This window comes from Lygodium microphyllum, chromosome 7, assembly GCF_053477565.2.
Source record: "Lygodium microphyllum isolate KBCC chromosome 7, Lygodium_microphyllum_v1.1.10, whole genome shotgun sequence".
NCBI lineage: Eukaryota > Viridiplantae > Streptophyta > Polypodiopsida > Schizaeales > Lygodiaceae > Lygodium > Lygodium microphyllum.
In genome coordinates this window covers 92,701,150-92,722,246 of record NC_141141.1, presented here as the reverse complement: position 1 = coordinate 92,722,246, position 21,097 = coordinate 92,701,150, and the positions used below count along the sequence as shown (strand labels likewise).

Genomic DNA, 21,097 nt, shown 5'->3' with positions numbered 1-21,097 from the left:
CATTGCGATGAGCTTTTAATCCATCCCACATTGCATAGATGGCATCCAATCAATATCTATAGGGTCCTTAGCACCATTGTATGAAAGGAACATGAGTTGATTCAAGCTCTCGAGTGACAATCTATTGCGATCATTGGACTTGATATGATTCATTTTGGAAAAACCTCTATCACAATCAACTGTGCTTGCAACAATGACCAAGCATGCATGCCATAACTACCCTTCTATATCAAGGTTTGTAAAATCATTCTCTTCTCTAGGAAGGGCAAATTTTTTTACTTGCCCTTGAGAACAAGGTTTTTAAAATATTTGCCTTCTCTTGAAGGTTAGAAGGGCTATGCAACCCTTTAAAAAAATCCCTCTAGGCATCTTAAAATTTATCATATTTAATTAAATAATTTTCTTTTGAAATTCGAGGGGTATTGTTTTATTGGTTTCTTTTTCCAAAGAAAAAGAAAATAGAAAGGCTTGCTTTTGTCCACACTGTTGTTGGCTGCTTGTTTGCTTTGAGCGGGGGAAGGCCTGTGCAGTCGAAGTGCAACAACGCAGAAGGGAGAGCGTTCGAGAAGGGTTTGTCAAAGGCAGGCTTGCATTAGGTGTCTGTATTCGCAGCAGCATCGATGGACTCTGATCACGAGGCGATGGAAGAAGTATTCGAAGAAGCAGGAGGGACTGAAGGTTTCTCGGATGCCTTTCCTTCCAATGGCATCCAGGGCTTCGACCTTTCGCCGCAAGACAAGACGCTCCCACAGCATAGCAAGTCCAAGAAGAAGTCTAAATCAGGGGGCTTTGAGTCCCTGGGCTTGAGCCCTCCCATCTTCCGGGCCATTAAGAAGAAAGGCTACCAGGTCCCCACCCCCATCCAGCGCAAGACCCTCCCCCTTGTCATTGCCGGTTACGATGTCGTCGCCATGGCCCGTACAGGCTCTGGGAAGACCGCAGCTTTTCTTATACCTATGCTTGAGAAGCTGAAATGCCATTCTGTCAAAGGAGGGGTCCGTGCTGTCATCCTCTCGCCAACACGAGAGTTGGCATTGCAAACATTCAAGTTCTGCAAGGAGTTTGGCCGCTTCACAGGTCATCTGATCAATGAGGAGTTTGTGTATTTTATTGGAACCGTGCTCCTTATCCAGATTGTTATTGTCTCTAACTTTAGTCACTAAATGCAGATTTGAGATTTTCCATTCTAGTTGGAGGAGACAGCATGGAGTCTCAATTTGAGCAGTTAGCAAACAATCCGGATGTGATTGTTGCCACACCTGGAAGGTTGATGCATCATCTGTCAGAAGTAGAGGGAATGTCTTTACGTACAGTGGAGTATGCTGTCTTTGATGAAGCAGATCGCCTGTTTGAGATGGGTTTTGCTGATCAGTTGAGACAAATTCTTACACACTTGGGAGAGACTCGTCAAACCCTTCTGTTCAGTGCAACTCTTCCTCGTTTGCTTGCCGATTTTGCAAAGGCAGGCCTCAGGGATCCTCACATTGTTCGGTTAGATGTGGATACAAAAATCAGCCCTGACTTGAAATTGTCATTCTTTACTTTACGGCATGAGGAGAAACCTGCAGCGTTAGTCTATTTGGTGAGAGAACATATTGGATCAGACCAGCAGACTTTGATTTTTACTTCCACGAAACATCATGTTGAGTTCTTGCAGGAGCTTTTGCATAGAGAGGGCCTTGAGCTGTCAGTTGTTTATGGGTCCATGGATCAGGCAGCCAGGAAAATACATCTTGCAAAGTTCCGTGCAAGGAAGACCATGCTGCTTCTTGTGACAGATGTGGCTGCCCGTGGCATTGATATTCCATTGCTCGACAATGTGGTGAATTATGACTTCCCACCCAAACCTAAGCTCTTTGTTCACAGAGTTGGACGTGCTGCAAGGGCTGGGAGGGTTGGGACAGCTTTCTCGTTCATCACACCAGATGAGATGCCCTATCTTTTGGATCTACATTTGTTTCTTTCAAAGCCTATTCGACCAGCTCCCACGGAAGAAGATTTAGCTGCAGGTGGTGGACACTTGCTGAAGACACTTAATGAATCAATAGAGAGGGGTGATACTGTGTATGGTCGGTTACCTCAGTCAGCACTGGATTATAGTGGTGAAAAGTTGAGAGGGCTTGCGCAGCAAAACATCGAACTTTCTGCACTGCAAAAGGCTTGTAACAATGCTTTTCAGCTTTATCTCAAAACAAGGCCATGTCCATCTCGAGAGTCTACTAAAAGAGCAAAGACTCTGCCAAGAGAAGGGCTGCATCCATTGTTCAAGGAGGGAATTGGAGATATTGAAGCAGCAGTTTTAGCATTTACCGAAAGCTTGAAGAAATTCCGGTACAAAGCACATCTCACTTCACTCTCTTTGATTTGCAATGGTTAATTCCTTATTTTATTTCAATATCAATTAGAGGAGTTGATTTTGTTGAAATAAGTGATTTTATACATGGGAAGTTTGTCTCTCTAGGACTGGGCACCGTTGTATGCAACTTTGGGTAATTTACTTGTTTTGGGGTTATTTTAAAGAGAGAATCAGTTTGTAATGCATTTTTAAGCTCAACAAGAGGAAGCCAACTTGACCCTCGATGGTTCTTATTTGAGGTTATTTGCTCTTGGAAGAGCAGAAGTGCCATAGGCATTGTTGAAACTTATGCAGGGTCTTATGTCAGAGTTTCAATCCCAACTTTTGTATTTTGATAGTGTATTTGAATGTTGGGTACATTTAGTCAACCGCTTTTGGGTTGCAATTATATCCGATGTATCAACCTTGATCACAAACTCGAGGATCTCAAGATTACTGAGAGGAATGACTTTATTGTCAAGTTAGTAGAGTTATTGGTGCTTGCTCACCCCATTCACCACAATTGGCCCACCAAAGTTAGATGATGATCAAGTCACTTTATTCATAAACAAGTTGCGACCTAAATCTTTCAATTTTATGCAGCCAGTTATCTTATAGTCCCAATTGCCCACCTTGTATGAATTTTCATGTCAAACTTTTGCATTTTGTGAGGTTGTTCAATGAAGTTCACAAGAATCCTCATTTGCCATATTCAGAGGGAGCCTTGACTTCCACCATAGAAAAAAAGAAGAAAAGGGTTGGAAAGAATACCGCAAAGGTTAAGCAAGGGATGGACTAGAAGCAAAGTAAATCCCTTGCAAGATTGAAACAAGGGTAAACAAAATATCCCAAGGATAAATGGACCATGGTACTGTTTGCATTGCTTAAAGTCTAGTCATTTTGTTGACGAGAATCATTAAAAGACCAATGGCAGTCTGTGCCCAAGACTCAATCCCCTTTTCCACCTACAAACCCCACAACAATAGACAACCTTTTCATTTAAATAGTTGAGAAGGAGTTCTCCTTCACCTGTGGCTTATCTTGTTGAGCTTAAATATGCATTACTTGCTGATTAGCCTCTTAAACAGTCCCAAAACACACTAAAAATGCTATTTTAGAGTAAAACCCTAAAACAGGGAGCAGTTCGAGAGAGTTCAATGGAAACCCTAAAACGGGGAGCGGTTCGAGAAAGTTTAGTGGAAACCCTAATTTTTGGGGTGCTCTTCCACATCTATAAATAGATAGGCTGCCTCCATTCAGCCATCATCCTTGTTTGCAAGTTACACTAGCCCACACACCCTCTGCTACTGTTAGCGCCAAGTTTCCAGCTTGCAGCCCGTCTCCATCTGCTGTCCAATCATCATCGACTGTAGCCATATTATCTTCAGCCTGTCCATTGTTGTAGGCGACAGCTCTCAGTTGCTGGGGATTGCTTTAAACTGTCCCAGACTGCTGTTCAACCTGTTGTCCATCATCTCCAGGGTCAGCCAGCCTGCGTTTTCAGCATTGTAGGCCCTGACACTCTAAGATACTGTTTCAGCCTATTGTTTATGGCAGACTATGCACAGTTTCGAGCCCCCGATCGGTGATACACTGCTGCGTTTATTAGTTTCCAGCCTCCAAATTGCTGCGTTTTGGTGACCAGCCTGCTGCCATTCACTATTTAGCTCCTACACTCTGACTGGTGGTCACAGACTTGGGATCTATCTTCGGTGGACGTCACACTCCGACATTGCTCTGCCCTTGAGCACACTGTACACTCTTACATTCATTTACAGCATTCATTCACTTCAGAGTTGTGTTTTCTCTCTCCCTTTTGTTTGTGTTTGAGTTTTGAGTTTTGCGTTTAGGGTTTGAGTTTTGCGTTTTGTGTTTAGGGTTTGAGTTTTGCTCTCTGTGTCTGTGTCTGTGTCTTTGTGTTTCTGTTGTGGTCGTACACTCTGTGTGTCCTCAGTGCAAACCCTAACAGTCTTCTTAACATATTCATGGTAGTATAGTTGCATGGAGTTTTGGAAACGAGGAGAGAAACATGTTTCGAAGTCGTGAAATGGAGTTTTGACCTGAGGTTGAAATGACAAAATAGGAAAACTAATTTTATATCTATGTCTAGGAATAATATCAGACATATATTAAGGGGTAATACCATTCGTAACTTGAATCTCTACACCAAAATACCTTAATTTGTAAATTATTTAGCGCATATATATAATAGAAGAAGAGATTTGACAAGTATATATGATTCCACCAAAGATTGTAACATCACAATTCATGACTTTCAAAAACTTTCAAGACTAGGATTTAAAACTCAATATAAAGGATTGCAGTATGCGATGAATGATGATGTTAATAGTGAACAATCATAGACTCGTATTACCATTATGTCATGTAGACTCAAAAGAGAGTATACTTTGAAACCAGTCTTTGAAAGCCCAAAGTGTAGTAAACCACATTTTAGCAAATACTTAATTTAGCTTAATAGTAAATTCAACAAGAAAGCTCCACATACTCGGAGCTAGAGTAGTCTTATACCACACATTGATACTTGTTGGTCCCAAAGCTTGGTGTTCCTTTCAGCATTTCTTTAGATTACTGAAATATGCTCAAAATTGGTTACAAATGGTTGTATTTCAATAATTACTTGCAATGTAACTAATCCACAGGTGCACAATGGTCTTGACACCTTCACTGTTGGCCTCCAATGAATTGTAGAATGTTCAAAATTGCGAATGAATACTTCAGTCTGCTAAACCGTAAAAATGAGAGCAAGCATTTGAAGCCAATTTCACAAAGCATTTGTTTAGATAACTCTCTTGCATAATCTTTATGTAGTCCTAGGTTATTCCTCTCACAAATAGGGGGGATTTCTCGCGATGAAACCGAGAGAATGTTGCTTTCTTTGTGGCAAAATTTGGCGAGAAAGTGCACTAGGTTTGATATCTTAAAAAAGAAAGGATTTCAGTCCATCTTGCTGTCATAACCTATGTTTTTGATATTTAGCTTAAAAACAACAGTATATCTTGTTGTATGTGGAGTTACGAGGTTGCTAATGGAATTCCCATGCCAAGAGGAGAAAAATTGGCTATTGTCTACATTTTGTCTATATCGTAAGCTCATTCCATAGTTGAAATCTGTAATTTTCTGCAACAAGAAAAAGAAGAGTGACTGTCTTCAAATTTGGGTTGCTCTAAATGAGAGAGAAAAAGCTCCAAATAGCCAAGATAAGCTTTTCAAATGAGTAACCGAATACTCCTTAATCATATCACGTTTTTGAAACTTTAGCTTAAGGTCTTGCTTAATAACTTAAGTGCCTTGAGTGAGTTGCTTATTGGATGAAACTTTTAATGTAACTCAATTCTAAGGTGCAAACTTTCAATTTAATGAAAGTTTCACGTTGCAGCTTGTTCCTTTAGCCCGGGCCATGTATCAGATGGTCTGTATACTTGTCTATCGTATGCTCCGTGTCAAATCCTTCACTGTCGGTGCAATGATCACCATGCCAAGAGTTAGGAGTACTAGAATTAAAGTTCATTTTAAATAAAAATCTTAGTAAAGTTTAATAAATTCATTAAGTTCATTTCTCATTTTGGTGACATATCCCCCTCTTGAAATATTGCAAGTGACCTTAATTACATGTAGTTAAGATCTAACATAGCATACTAAATGACTAATACATGTTTTCATTGCATGTTCCAATGTCAAATCCTTCAGTGTCGGTGCAATGGTCACTATGCCAAGAGTTAGGAATACTAGAATTAAAGTTCGTTTTAATTAAAAATATTCGTGAAGTTTAATTAAATCATTAAGTTTTTTTCTAATTTTGGTGACATACCCCCTCTTGAAACATTGCAAGCAATCTTGATTACACGTAATTAAGATCCAAAATAGCATACTAAATGACCAATGTATATTTTTCGGTAACCAGGCATACTGCTATTATTGCATGTATTGGCAATGTATAGTTGTTCATACATGTTTCCAAGTAACCAAGCACGCTGTTGTTGCTTCATGTATTGCTAATGTACAATTATTCAACAATGAAACCAAGCAGGTTACTATTTATCATGTTTTGGCAATGTACATTTTTATTAAAAGATAGCAGTTATTACACTAGTATACAACCAATTACAACTGTACAAGTCCACATCTATGAAAATGATACTCATTGTACTAGTAAATAATCAAACATAACTGTTGAAATATGTGTCTAATAGGTCGACCATAGAAGTATCTATATGGAATTTGATATATGTCCAAATGGCCTCTAGATACATGAGCATATTTGTACTAAGGAAGTTTAAGCACCACCTCCCTCTTGAGCATCATGCAATGCTCCAATTCTGTGCTCGATTGAGCTTGACTGAGCTTGTACTGAAGTTGTCTCCAACTAAAAGTATCAAGGTAAAGTCGTAACAAATGAGGTGATTTTATGAAATCATCGTTCTGTATCCATTTTGCATCAAGCGGTGCATGGTTTTGAAACTTCACCAAATAGTGATGAGAGATCTTACCCTTGACCTTGCTTTCCTTATGTGCCAATACCTGCTCAGGAACTAAGATTTCATCAAGTTCCTTAATCTTTGGTTGTATCTCATCACTGATATTGTCAAGCACATCACCATGAAAAGGTCTAACAAGACTCACATGAAAAGCATTGTGAACCTTCCAATGATTAAGTAGCTTCAATCCGCAAGCCACCTCAGTGATCCTTTGTAACACTTGGAAAGGCCCATAATACTGCATGTTGAGTTTAGGGAAAATATGCTCTTTACCCTTCATTTTCTTTAACTTGGCCTTTTTAAAGCGTAACAAGACCCAATCACCCTTTGCAAATGCCAAAGCTTTGTGGTGATGATCAACTGCTTTCTTTTGTTTTGCTGGAGTCTTTTGGAGAGCTATCTTTACTTTAGCATAAGCTTTATTCAAAACTCTTAACAAGCTTGTAAGTTGTCCGTCTCAAATATCTTATCTTGTGTATGCAACATAGGTGGGATTTTTTCCCCCCTTCCACAATCTCAAACGGTGCCTTCCTAGTGGAATTGTGCACTTTGGTGTTATAAGCATATTCCATAAGAGGCAAAAACTATTTCCATTTTGTTTTATGCTCATTTGTTTGTGAATGAAAAGAAGATGAGAACTTTAGGGTAGTATTCATATTCTCAAAAATGCCTCTCCAAAAGAGACTTGTCATGCGAGGATCCTTGTCACTCACAATAGACTGTGGCATGCCATGATATTTAAAGATGTTCTGCATGAACAATCTTGCCTTGTGATCCGTTGATATCTTTTTCCTCACACTAGAATGAAATGAGTCTGTTTGCTAAACTTGCGAATAATGGTCTATATGCCATCATTCCTTATGGGTGTCCCAGGAAGATCAAAGATAAAATCCATGGCTATACTGTCCCATGGTCTATTAGGAATAGGCAAGGGCTGCAACAAACCTGGTGCCTTCTATTGGTCCAACTTGACCTTTTGACATACAATGCATGCGCGCACAAAGTGATCTATATCACATCTCAAAGCTGGCCAGTAAAAGAAAGTCTCAAGTGCTTTTATTGTATCATCAATACTACGATGCCCTGCACATGGAGGTGCATGTTTTTCAACCATAACCTTGGCTCTTAACTGCTTTGTAACACATAATCGACCATGCATCATAAGAAAGCCCTCTCTAAGAGTATAGTGCTCATGGTGCTAACTATCTGATTGCAAATTATAGACTTTAGCAAAAGTCCTCATCCTCTGGATATTGTGTCTTTATCTCATCTAACTTATGTTGATGATATAGACACTGCTGAAATTTGTGGTTTCCTAGACAATGCATCGGCCACAACATTCTTTTTATCCTCCACATGCACTTCTTGAAAGTGAAACATGAATAAAAAGTTGGCCCATCGCATATGCTTCTCAAAAAGGTTAGTTTGAGTGAGAAAATATTGCAAAGTTTGATGATCTGTTTGTACAACAAAATCAGCCCCTAGTAGATAGTGTTTCCAAGTGGAAAGAGCATGAATTATAGCAAGCAACTCTTTCTCATAAACCTACAAATTTTTCTTACCACTCTTGTAAAAGTCTACTCTCATATGCCACAACATAGTCTTCTTGCATTAGAACCTACACCAATGCTGTTCCCACATGCATCACACTGAATAACGAAAGTTTTTTGGAGATTTGGCAAAATCAACACTAGATCCGAAGTAAGCTTTTCTTTTAGTTTATTGAATGCTGCAATTTCCTTATCAGCCCACGTAAATGAAACTCCCTTCTTCATGCATGAAGGGGTGAAGCAATTTCAGTAAAGTGGCGTATGAACCTTCTATAGTATGAACAAAGCCCCAAAAAGTTGTGTACATCATGCAAGGTTCTCAAATGAGGCCAACTGCGTATTGCTTTCACTTTTGCAGGATTCATTCTAACACCATCGTTTGAGACAATATGCCCTAGGAAGTGAATCTTACTTGAGGATTGGTTGATCTTTGAGGAGAACTAGTTCGGCAAGAAACTCAAGACCCTGCATTTTGACAAAGGAGGGGAATTTGTCTCCAATAAGCTAGCCAAGTTTTATGTAGATACTAGTATTCACGACCCAACATGAACATACCTTAGTAGAATGGCATATTGGAGTGGAAGAATTGCAGTGTGATCGAGATGGCACGGACCATGATGGAGCATCAATAAACACCTTAGTGTTTATGGACTAAGTAGTGTCCATTGCTATCCACATTCTTAATTGATCCCCTACACTGGTCGTGGTTGGTATAACACCTTTTAGTCTTACTTGGGTAAAAGCTAGATGTGTCTTATTTCGGGATGTTTGGGTGTGATGCTTATGTTTACATCCCAAAGAAACAGAGAGAGAAGTTTGAGCCGGCTTTCAAACGACATGTATTTATGGGTTATAGCTTGCAATCCAAGGGATATAGGCTTTATGATCCTGTTTCATGGGAGGTATACACGAGTCGAGATGTTCGGTTCATGGAGTTTCCAACTGCAGAGGAAGGTGTTGAGCATCCCATACTTGGAGATCCAGGTGACAATTGGGTACCTAATCCAGTGCCTTTGGAGTCTGCCTTTTGAGGCTCTTTCATGAGTGGAGAAGGAGATTGCTTCACTATTGGATTCATTCATTGAGCCGACACTGGTGGGCACAAGACTTCGGCAGAGGTAGCCGGCTTTCTACTCGTTGGGTATATGATACACTCCGTGATGGAGTGATTGAGGGAGTTCTTGAGAAGTGGTAACAATAAGATGGCTCACGACGATTCTGGAGAAACCAAGCATACTCCATCGAGCTTGTTGGTACTAACTATTGTGTGATGTCTCGTGCCATGCAATATAGAGAGCCCACCTTTGTGAAGGAGGCTTTGTAGTCAGAGCATTGGAAGAAGGCTATGGAGCAGGAGTTGGATGTGATTGAGTGAAATGGCACTTAGGATCTTGTGCCTCGGCCTGCTCATAGGAAGGTGATTGGAGTCAAATGGGTCTTTAAGACGAAGTAGCATAGTGGTGACACTTTGGATAAGTGCAATGTGTGGCTTGTTGCAAAGGGATTATGACGTACTCTTGGTCTCTTTACACTTTAGTACACATGCTTTACTTGTAGATACGGATGATGACATGCATACTTGGATTCTAGATTAAGGTGCTTCCTTTCATGTCACCCCTCATCGTGAGTGGTTTTCTGACTATACAGGGGGTCGACATGATGTTGTCCATCTTGGGGACAACTATGCATGCGACATTGTAGGTATTGGCAGTGCGCAGTTGCAATTTCAGCATGGTTCTGTCTTCACACTTCAGCATGTATGGCATGTACCTCAGCTCAAGAAGAGCTTGATTAGCATAGGGCAGCTAGATGACCATGGATTTTATACCACCTTTGGTGATGGGAAATGGAAGATCTGCAAGGGATCTAGAGTGATTACCAGAGGTTGTATAAGTGATACCTTGTATCCTTTCCATGTATATAGTGTGCCTGACCATGTTGTTGCTGTGACCGAGTAGCCAAGTGTTTCTTTGTGGCATGGACGGTTGGGACACATGAGTCAAATTGGAATGAAAGTGCTCTATCGTTTGGGTTACTTTCCTCGTCTTCGTTATGCTGATTTTGAGCATTGTGATCATTGTGTTTATGGTAAACATGCACAGACGTCTCATAAGAAGTCTCTTTTGTTGAAATCTTTCCGTCTAGAGTTAGTACATTCCGATGTATGTTAGATGCCAGGGTTATCTTTAGGGGGAAAGAAATATTGTCACCTTTGTCGATGATGCTATACGGAAGGTATGGGTTTACCCTATTCGTCGCAAGGACGAAGTGCTTGACAAGTTGAAAAAATTCTTTGCATTGGTTGAGAATCAGATTAATAAGATACTTAAGTGTTTTCGCTTTGACAATGGTGGGAAATATGTATCCAAGGACTTTCAGACATTTTGTGACAGCAAAGGGATAGAGAGGGAGCTCATTGCCCCTCATAATCCACCCCAAAATGGAGTTGCAAAGTGTATGAATCGGACCATACAGGATAAGGTCCGTACGATGCTGTCTCATACTGCTTTATCTCGTGGTTTTTGGGCAGAGGTTGTTATGACAGCTATACACTTGATTAATCAGTCACCAAACATGTCTTTGGAGGGGTGGGGAGTTCCCCAAGAAGTGTGGTCGCGCAAGCCACCTTCGTATGCACACTTAAAAGTGTTTGGCTGCAAAGCATTTGTGCACACACGTAAGGAAAAATGCAACAAACTTGAGCCAAAGTCTTGTAAATGTATTTTCCTAGGATATGGTGATGAAGGTGAAATGGGGTATAGATTATGGGACCCTGAGAAAAGAAAAGTAGTACGTAACAATGATGTTATCTTTCGGGAAGATCGCATGCACAAACAACCCGAAAGAATAGAGGAAGCTCGTAGGGTTGTATTCCGGGAAGAAATACCTTTTGGACAACAAAATGTGCCCGCTGTACAGCAGCAAATGCTTGCTGTAAAAGAACCTGCAAATGTAGAAAATAATGCTGGAAATGATCAGCCAGCCATTGCCCGTAATGATAAGCCACTGGATGCGCATGAATAGCCAGGACAGCAAGCTGTTAATGCTGATTTGCAGGCTGAAATGCCAGGACAGCAAGCTGAAAATGGAAATTTGCAGGCTCAACAACCAGCAAACAATGATCATTGGGCTAGGAGATTATCTAGGGCTACTAGACAACCTGATAGATTCATTCTTGGTGCAAACAATGTGGCTGATTATGTCATGTTGACAGACTGTGGTGAACCGTCTTGCTTCCAGGAAGCAATGGACAGATAGGACAACAAGGAATGGTATAAAGCCATGTTGTCAGAGGTGGAATCTCTTGAGAAAAATGACACTTGGGACTTGGTGCAGTTGCCTAAAGGGCAGAAAACCCTTCCATGCAAATGGGTTTACAAGATGGTCACTTTTGGTTTCTCGCCAAAGTACAAAGCAAGATTGATTACGAAGGGGTACAAGTAGGAACATGGAGTTGACTTTGGTGAGATCTTCTCTCCTGTAGTCAAGATGACTACATTGAGAACCATTTTGGGCTTGATTGCAGCTGAGGATATGGAGCTCATACAGATGGATGTAAAGACTACATTCTTACATGGTGATCTGCATGAAGACATATATATGAATCAGGCTGAAGGGTTTGTGGCAAAAGGAAAAGAGAAGATGGTATGTGAACTCAAAAGGAGCTTGTATGGGCTAAAACAAACACCAAGAGAATGGTATCATAAGTTTGATACATTTATGTAATCTCAAGGTTTTCATAGATGTCAAGTGGATCACTACTTGTACACCAAGAAGGCAGCAGATGGCAGCTTGATTATCTTGGTTTTGTATGTTGATGACATGGTGATTGCTGGCAGGGATACTCATGCGTTGGACTCATTGAAGCAAAGTCTTCATTGGACTCACTGAAGCAAAGTCTTCATGGCAGCTTTGATATGAAGGATCTTGGTGATGCAAAACACATTCTTGGCATGCGAATACTCAGAGATAGGTCAAAAGGATTACTCTATCTATCTCAGCAGGAGTATATCTCTAAGGTTTTGCAGCGTTTCAATATGGAGGGGGGGAAAACAATTGGGGTTTCATTGCCTCCATATGTGAAACTCAGTGCAGAGGACAGCCCTACATGTCATGATGAGAAGGTTGAAATGGCCAAGATACCATATGCTTCAAGTGTTGCTAGTTTGATGTATGCTATGGTTGCTACACGTCTTGACATTGCCTTTGCAGTGCGAGTGGTTAGTAGATACATGGCAAACCCTTGTAAAAAGCATTGGGAAGCAGTGAAATGTATTATGAGATACCTCAAAGGCACAAAGGATTTGTGTATCTGCTTCGGAAAGTAGAAGGTATCTGTCACTGGCTTTACGGATGCAGACTATGTTGGGCATGCAGTCCACTTTTGGGTGTGTGTTTATCTTCACAGGAGGAGCAATCTCTAGGATCTCCAGGCTACAAAAGTTTATTGCATTGTCTACTACAGAGGCAAAGTATGTGGCTGCTATTGAGGCATGCAAGGAGGCTTGATGGCTTTCACGTTTGGTAGGAGAGCTTGGCATTACAGAGTTACCTGTTCTTCATTGTGATAGTCAGAGTGCTATCATACTAGCACAGAATCCCATCTTTCATGCAAAGACGAAGCACATACATGTAAAGTATCACTTCATTAGAGATGTACTTGATAGCAAGAGCATTGAGCTTATCAAAGTGCATACAGATGATAATGCTGCAGATCTTCTTACGAAGGGTCTTCCAACAAAGTGGTTTGCTCATTGCCGACAGATGATGGGAGTTGGATAGATATATGTATTTCAGCTTTGTACATATCTAGACTTAGCTAATTCTTTTCTCCTCTTAAGGCACATTGTCTTTAGGTGGGAGGCTGTTGGGAATAAAGGGCCATTGCGTCTTTTATGTGTGCACAGGTGTGAACACACCCTTAGTATATTTTTACTTTCATATATATATATCTATCTAAAAACCTAAAGAGGTACACTAGCCTTTGTATCGAACAAGAAAGGTGTCGTGCTCACTTTCCTTTCTACTCATTGCTCTCTCCACTCTGTGTGTGTGTGTGTGTTATCCGTCACGTTGACTCTTAGCTACGTGTTAGGCTTCAACAATCTGAGAGGGGGTGTTGTTCGTCACGGTCACTCTTAGCTCCGTGTTAGGCTGCAACAATTTGAGAGGGGGTGTTAGAGATTTATCCATCAGTTGGACAAGCATTGGCAGGTCACGACATACAAGCATTGATACGTTACTATCGTGTAGTTAGCACTTTCGGACACAATTATGCATTTTCTATTTATCAGGTCAGATAGTTCTATGTAGCCTATAGGCCATTACCAACATTTCTACGCAGTTGGGCAGACTAGACAAGCCACGTAGGGTGCCACATGGCAGCTTGCTTTTATTGTGCAACATTATTTTATTCAGCTATTGTACTTGTGTATCATTTCAGCATTCATCTACTGCAGATCCTATGTTTTACTGTCTCTTTTCTCTCTCCCTTTTCTCTCATGCTCATTTTCTTTTATTTTTGCATTCATTGCACTTTGACACTAGACAATATTGCCTTCATCTTTTAGATAGTATTCAATCTTTTGCCTACTCTTCCAAGCTGCTCCTTTTGTCTACAGCTTGACACAAATGTTCCCATTGTGTGTTTGCTGCTGTTGATCACATTTAGAGGCTGCTTGCTTTGATTCATTGTTTCTGCAGAGTACGACACACTCTTCAGCTCACACCCTCTGCCTTGTTCTTTCAAAGACCCAAGAGTTTGAGGTTCTGTATTCACTTTGTATAGTGTGTTCATTGCATTGAGCATTGTATCTATTCATTCATTATTCTTTCGTCTTCTGTGTTCATTGTCTTTAAGTTACCTTAACCCTAGTGAGTTCTAGTATCAGTTAGGGCTTTGTTGTATGGTCGTGTTTCTATTTTGTTTTGGAGTATTTCTTTAAGTTATCTTAACCCTAGTGAGTTCTAGTATCAATTAGTGCTTTGTTGTATGGTCGTGTTTGTATTTTGTTTTGGAGTATTTCTTTATATGTTATTAAAGCTAGATATTCTTTAAAGAAACCTAGGCCCTTGATAAAAAAACTCATCCTAGAAATAAGAACTTTAAGAGGAAAGATGACTTTGAATACTTCCATACCAACTTAGTCTCCAAAACATCCTATGTTGAGAACCAAGCAGGAGTGGGCTTCATAGCTCGCCCATTAACGTTTTAATATTGGTGGTCAGACTTTTGACTACCTTGGTGTCTATAGATCCAATGAGATTTCATGGATCGAGTTCAACTTGATTTTCATACATCGAGCCCAACAATAACTTAAAGGTAACATTGATTATTTCCCTCTAGATTCAATGCATATAACTATTGATTTGGCAAGAAGGATGAAAACTCCATTTGGCACTAGCCATTCTATTGAAGAAACCAACATAGAGAATAAACCTATACTTTTTTCTTCTCCATGTACTCCACTGCTAGATATACTTGCTCTTACTTTTGTATCAACACCTATTGCTTCTACTTCCATGCAAGATATTGATAACGATCAAGAAGAACGGAATCTTCAAAATCTTCATTCAAATTTAAGTCTTGAAGAGAACCAATTTTTGTATGTAAATGCAAGAAGAGGAGCATATAAAATCCCCCTTTTTCCAATTTTATATTGCCTAAATATCACTTTAAATAATATAATGTTTGTATTTCTCTTTCTATTTGGTCATGGGGCATATGATGGCAGAATATATCTTAGTGAATGCATCAAATAATATGCATTGCCAAACTTGCCACTTTGTGCCCCAACATCATGCGAATCATAGAAACATGAAACGGGGAAGGAGAATGGGAAACGGGGAATGGGGACGGAGACGAGAATGCCAAACCTAGGGAACAGGGATGTGGGAACGGGAATGAGATTTAAAAAATTAAAATTCATGAAAAAAAATTAATATTTCACTCATAATCCATGTGGACTCTGGAGTGTTAAAACTTAAAACCAAGGTATATAATTCACAAGGACAAATCATTTTAAGTTTTAACTTTAAGATATCATGCATCATTCTAAAACTACTCATTAGAAATTGAATTGCAACTTACAAGGCTCAAGAGATAAGCTATTCAATTATAAATAATAAAATGTATAATACCTATGTCATAAATGATAAAACAATGAACAATGAACTAAACCTTAAAGTCTATGCTAAAAGAACATGCCTATGGTCCCATTGCCAAAAAACTTAAAAGATTACAAATATGAAATTGAAGTCTAATCTTTGAAAGAACATGCTCATTGCCCCAAAAAAGACTACAAATATAAAGTCTAATCTCTAGATTGAAGCAAAATGCGGCATGCCAAAATAGCCCAAAGGGCAACTGCAAGACTGCAAGACTCAAGTACAAATATAATATTGACATGGCATAACTGTCAACAGCCCAAGTGTCACTGTCATCAATGATCATAATATCATATACAATGTACATGTGTCATGTATCATGAGACTCATAATAAGTGAACTAAATCAAAGATCATGATCATGATCTGAGGCTGCTCTAGCTACTCCTGAAGTTCCAGCCTCATCATCATGTGTACCATGAATTGTTGCATCTTCCTCAATATCAGCATGTATCTCCTCTTCTTGTTGTATCTCCCACTCTGTGAATGGATTGGGCTTTGTTGTCATACTACTACATAACATCCTCAAATTAGCACTAACGAATACTAGATCGTTTGCCCTCTCCATACCAAGACAGTTCCTCTTCTTTGAAGCAATGTGAGCGTATGTACTCCACAATTGCTCCAAACAAGAGGAGCTAATTGACTGACTCAAAATACAGATGGCTAGTTGCTGCAACTCAGGACCATCTAAATCATAGTTTCCCACCACAAAGCCGCCTCAATCTTACAATGATCCTCCTGTGCATTTCCACAACCAAAAGAACCTCGAAAGGTCCTATAAGATGAAAGCTGATCTTTGATCTTTTGTCTAGTGCCATGATCAAGCACTAGACAAGACAATATAAGTCTCCATGCATCCATAACCTGAGCGCCATTCTCCTGACCCTTGCCTTGAAACTCAGGATCCACATCAAATGCAGCTGCATGTATGGGTGAGGTATAGGAGTTGCACCTCGTCACAACTAAATGGCATATCTCCTCATATGCCTCATCATTTGGTGCCAACTCCTGCAACTTTTCATTTAGCCTATCCATAGCCTCATATACCTTGCCAATGCAAGGTTGCATAGCATCCGTAACCCTCAATAAATGTACAATAGGTGATACCATAGCATCTATCCGCTTTATATCATCCCAAAAAGTGGAGTTATTTACTTTTTTCAAGCATAAGATACCTGTAGGAGTATCTGCCAATGTTGATGAGGTAAACTCATCACTAAGAAATAATTGCCTCAAGGCACCACTGCATTCTCTTAACGTGTCTAGCATCAAGAAGTTAAAGGCAAATCTGGTATCAGAGTATTTTAAAAGTGTCTTCTTGGACGGCAAAGCTAACTATTTGAGCTCCTTGCTCTATGACAGGTGCAATCCATGACAGTTTACCAATATCCTTTAGTAGGTTGTTTAAGCAATGAGCCATACAATACGAAACTGTGATATGCGGATAATATCCCTGGATAATAGCACTTGCTGCCCCATTTGCGGGCTCTCCATCTGCAACAAATCCGACAACATGCTCTGGGCCAATAAGCTCAACATCTGTAATCCACTCTGCTGCAAATACATCTGCTGACTTTCTTGTCCCCGATGCATCATGTGAAGATATGAAATACATTTCCCCACGAGAATAAGCAACCATGTCATGAATGGATCGCTTGCGTGTATCACTCTAACCATTAGCAATCAAGGAAACTCTATTTTTAGTCCACATGCTCTTTCTGGTCATTGTTGCTTGCTCAACAAGGCGCTTTTCTTGTCAAGCAAAGTGGTGTGTAAGGTCTCTGATGATGGAGGTATATACGAAGGGCCATACTCACCAATCTTCTTGCACATCAATTTAAAATACTCAGACCTGGCTGCATGAAATTGAATGTGGTCATGATTAAAAAAAGCGTGTCACTGATGTATCCACCTCTTCCTTCTTCTTGGGATCCCAACTGGCATCAAGTGTGCTTTGTCTACGTGCAACATGTGGCGCTGTTGATGCCATGGCCGATGCAATGCCTGTAGTAGTTGTGGAGGTAGCACTTCCTGATACTGACCCTGCTCTAGATACATCTGACGGGGATGGTGTCACAAAAGTTGCAGGGTCAATTGCAACACGTCGTGGTCTAGATGCAAGATAAGCTTGTTGATGTGCTACATGGTCACGAAGCTCCCTTTGCTTCTCCAAGGTCACATTTGGAAAAAACTGTATCTCTGAATTTAGCTCATGTAGGAGATGAGCTCGTACTTAATTATGCATAAATATTAAAATGGAACAAGTGGCAATTGGTATTCCATATTCTAATATTTAAGTAACTTTGAAAAATTAAAATCAATAAAAATTCGAAATACAAATGCTCGGCTCAATGGATTACCTTGTTTGCTCCACTAGTTTGCTTGTATGGGCAAAGCTTGCAAGTCCATGGTCGAGATCCTCCACCACTCAATGGGCGGTCAACATTTACTTCTTCCCACCATGACCAATAATCGGACCTTCTTTCTCAACCACCAACCCGACGAGGGGGGCGAGAAGATGAATCCATTTCAGGTTGAAAATTGAAGGCTCAAGAGTCTAGAGAAGGAAAAATTGAAGGCTCAAGGTGAAGCCATTTCAGGCTGAAAATTAAAGGCTCGAGAGAAGGGAGAAGCCTCAAGAGTCAAGATTCACTCAAGAGTTGAGAGAGAAGGGAAAAGGAGAGAAGGGAGAAGAAGAAGAGAAGAGGAGAACTTGGAACTTAGAGAAGAAGGAAGACTCAAGAGAAGAGGAAAAGAAGGAAGAGAAGGGAGAAGGTCCAAGGAAGAAGGAAGAAGAGAAGGAAGAAGTGAAGAGAAGGAAGAAGGAAGAAGAGAAGGAAGAGAAAGAAGAAGAAGGAAGAGGTTGGAGGTGGGAGGAGACAGGGGACGGCCGCTGGCGGCTGGGACTGGCGCAAGCTGCAGCGCAGCAGGGAACGGGAGGGCGCAAGTGATCTCGAGTGAGAGCAGCACGCAGTTGCAGATGATCCACGCAGGATCAGCGGGCGGCCGGTCGCAGGTAAGTGGTGCCACGTGGTGTTCCTTGTTTTGTTTCAGACAGGGAACGTTCCACCAATTCGGAACACGGTCCACGACGGCTTCGTCCCGGGGACGGCGATTCCACGTGCTAGGGGGCCGTTTCGGCCGTTTCGGCCGTTTCCTGTCACTATGGTGTGAATATTGTTAAACATGGGGTTACGTATATTACCAGCCATACTCAGATACATTAGGTCTTGCCCACCACTCATTGGTTGTTGCATACCATAAGGAGTTGTGCTATACATCCCCGTACGTGGTTCCAAATCCACCATAGCATGGAAACTAGTGCCACCACCAAAGTACCCTGATTGCCCCATCATTGCGTGCATGCCCTATTGTCCAAAAAGCATTGGATTGGCACTTCCAAGTTGGCCTTACATATGCATCAATTGCCCCATTGGCACCATTTGCTTATGCTCACTATCCACATTTAAAACATCATGCCACTATATTGGCTTTTCCTTTGGTGCATCTTGCTGTCCCGAAGTTCTTAAAGAGCATCTTCTCTTCTTGCCTTTGCTGCTCTCTTTTAAAGGGTTCAAAAAGCACATGAACTAAGGATCATTTGTGAATTGCATAGACATTTTAGCTATTGTCCTTAGCTAATCTTTACACTGCTCATCAAATTTCTCTTCCTCTTGTTGGCCATCAGCTCCAAGAGACCTAGAAGGACCCAACTCTTGTCCAATTTCCTCATTTTCAGCTTGCTGCCCATGCTTCGGGCCTTGTCCAAGATTAGACATTGCATTTTCCCCAACACTTTGTGAATTTTCAGATTGAGAGGCATCATCCTTGCTTGATCCCATCTCACTATTTGAAGACATTCTTGATGTAGTGTTAAGCTGAATACAATTTCAATGCCAGAGCAAAGCTTCTGACCCTTTCAATCAAGTACCTTGGGCCCACCAAGACAAGGGATTGAGTGGTGTCTTGGCAATGGAACCATGAAACTGGCCATTCTTTTGGATGGGGAGGTAAATAACTTGATTAAGCATTAATTACAACAAGCATAAATTTTACGGAAATTGAAAATGCATACTTCACTACTTTCATCTCAGACATTAGACACCTTGTCGGCTCCAAAATTGGCACTCCTTGTTCTTTATCTTATATTACAAATGGAAGGAGTATAACTGAGATCCTTTGATCTCCTCCGCGATTCCAAGTGCCTTTTGCTGTCAAAACTGACAAGCAAGCCTCTGAACCAATTTTCCTTTTGGTTTGCTTGGGGATTGGTCTTCACTCTGCTCTGTGAAAGACAAATTCAGCCCCAAATCTGATATTGGTTGGTTGGCCTCTTGAATCTCCTTGAAATTTCTCAATTTCTGCAAGAATTTAAGTCCTAGGCCCTTAATTTTCAGCACACATCCTAAGGTGGCTATCAAAACCCTAATTTTTACTATAAATTAGGGTTAACAATAGAGATTGAGTGAAATCTCTTTCTCTGATGGCTCAAATTACTAAAAAATGTTGAGATAACTTCAAAGATTATTGTAGAATGAGAGAGAATGTTGTAGAGAGAGAAATTTCGGAGTTTCATTGTGAGAAAGGTTGAAAAATTGTTGTTGCGTTACTCAAACATCCATGGAAGCTATCACCTATAGCTTAGGACCGCTGGAAAGGCAGTTGCCTTCTTTTGTATATTGTCATCTGCTCTAGAGGAACCTTGGGTTATTGTCACCATAGTTGTCAGGTACGAAAGGTATGATATGGTACGGTACGATAAAATACGATACTAAATGGTACCTTATGATTTTATAAGGTACGGTGCGATATTATTATGAAAAAAAATTTAAGATGATTTTTTAAAATAATAAAAATCGTAAATCATTAAATGATAGAATACATGTTTAAAGTGGAAATAGCCATTTCATTACAAAATAAGATGAACATATGAGGATGACCATCGCGGTTGCACGGGTTACGCAAAACATGCAATACAACTATAGTCTAATGTATCGTAGTGGTATCATGAATGTGGATACAATGATAGTAGATACAAAAAAGAGAGAGACCTATGAATCTATGATGATGCATCACTATCATTGAAATCAACCTTTCTTCTCGGATAGGGTGGTAAATAACCTGATTAAGCACTATTTACAGCAATTAACAAATTCACAAAACTGAAATGCACACTTTACCATATAATCTTGGACATTGGACACCCTGTTGGCCCCAAAATTGGCGCCTCTTTCGGTATTTATTTAACTTAATTGAAGAAGAAGTTGATGTAGAAAGGGATTCTTCCAATCCCCTTTGGTATTCCAACTCCCCTTGCTGTCCAAAATGACTAGCAAGTCTTCAATTTGATTTGCCCCTTGATTCGGGCAGTCAATTGGCCCTCACCTGCTTTGATGAAGATGGAAAATACCCCAAATTCATTGATTTGTTGGTCCCTTCACTTGAATTTCACTTAAAGTAGCTTTAGTCTAATTGAATCCAAGTCTTGGAGCTTCCAATTTTTGACAAGCTTCTCGAGGCTGTTTCTAAACTCTAATTTTTTGCTAG

General features: G+C 40.3%; 1 protein-coding gene across 5 annotated transcripts in view; it reads left to right on the top strand.

Moving 5' to 3' along the window:
* The first annotated feature begins 482 nt into the window (after nucleotides 1–482).
* LOC148033706 (putative DEAD-box ATP-dependent RNA helicase 29) overlaps nucleotides 483–21,097 on the top strand; it is an 84,819-nt gene continuing 64,204 nt past the window's right edge. For all 5 annotated transcript variants that reach the window (XR_015691355.1, XR_015691354.1, XM_087681679.1 and 2 more), the window contains exons 1-2: nucleotides 483–1,077; nucleotides 1,170–2,331. Coding sequence is in view for 3 of the 5 variants with exons in the window: in XM_087681679.1 (XP_087537805.1) it covers nucleotides 621–1,077; nucleotides 1,170–2,331 (1,619 nt within the window). In the remaining 2 variants the exon portion in view is untranslated. The remainder of the gene's footprint in view (nucleotides 1,078–1,169; nucleotides 2,332–21,097) is intronic.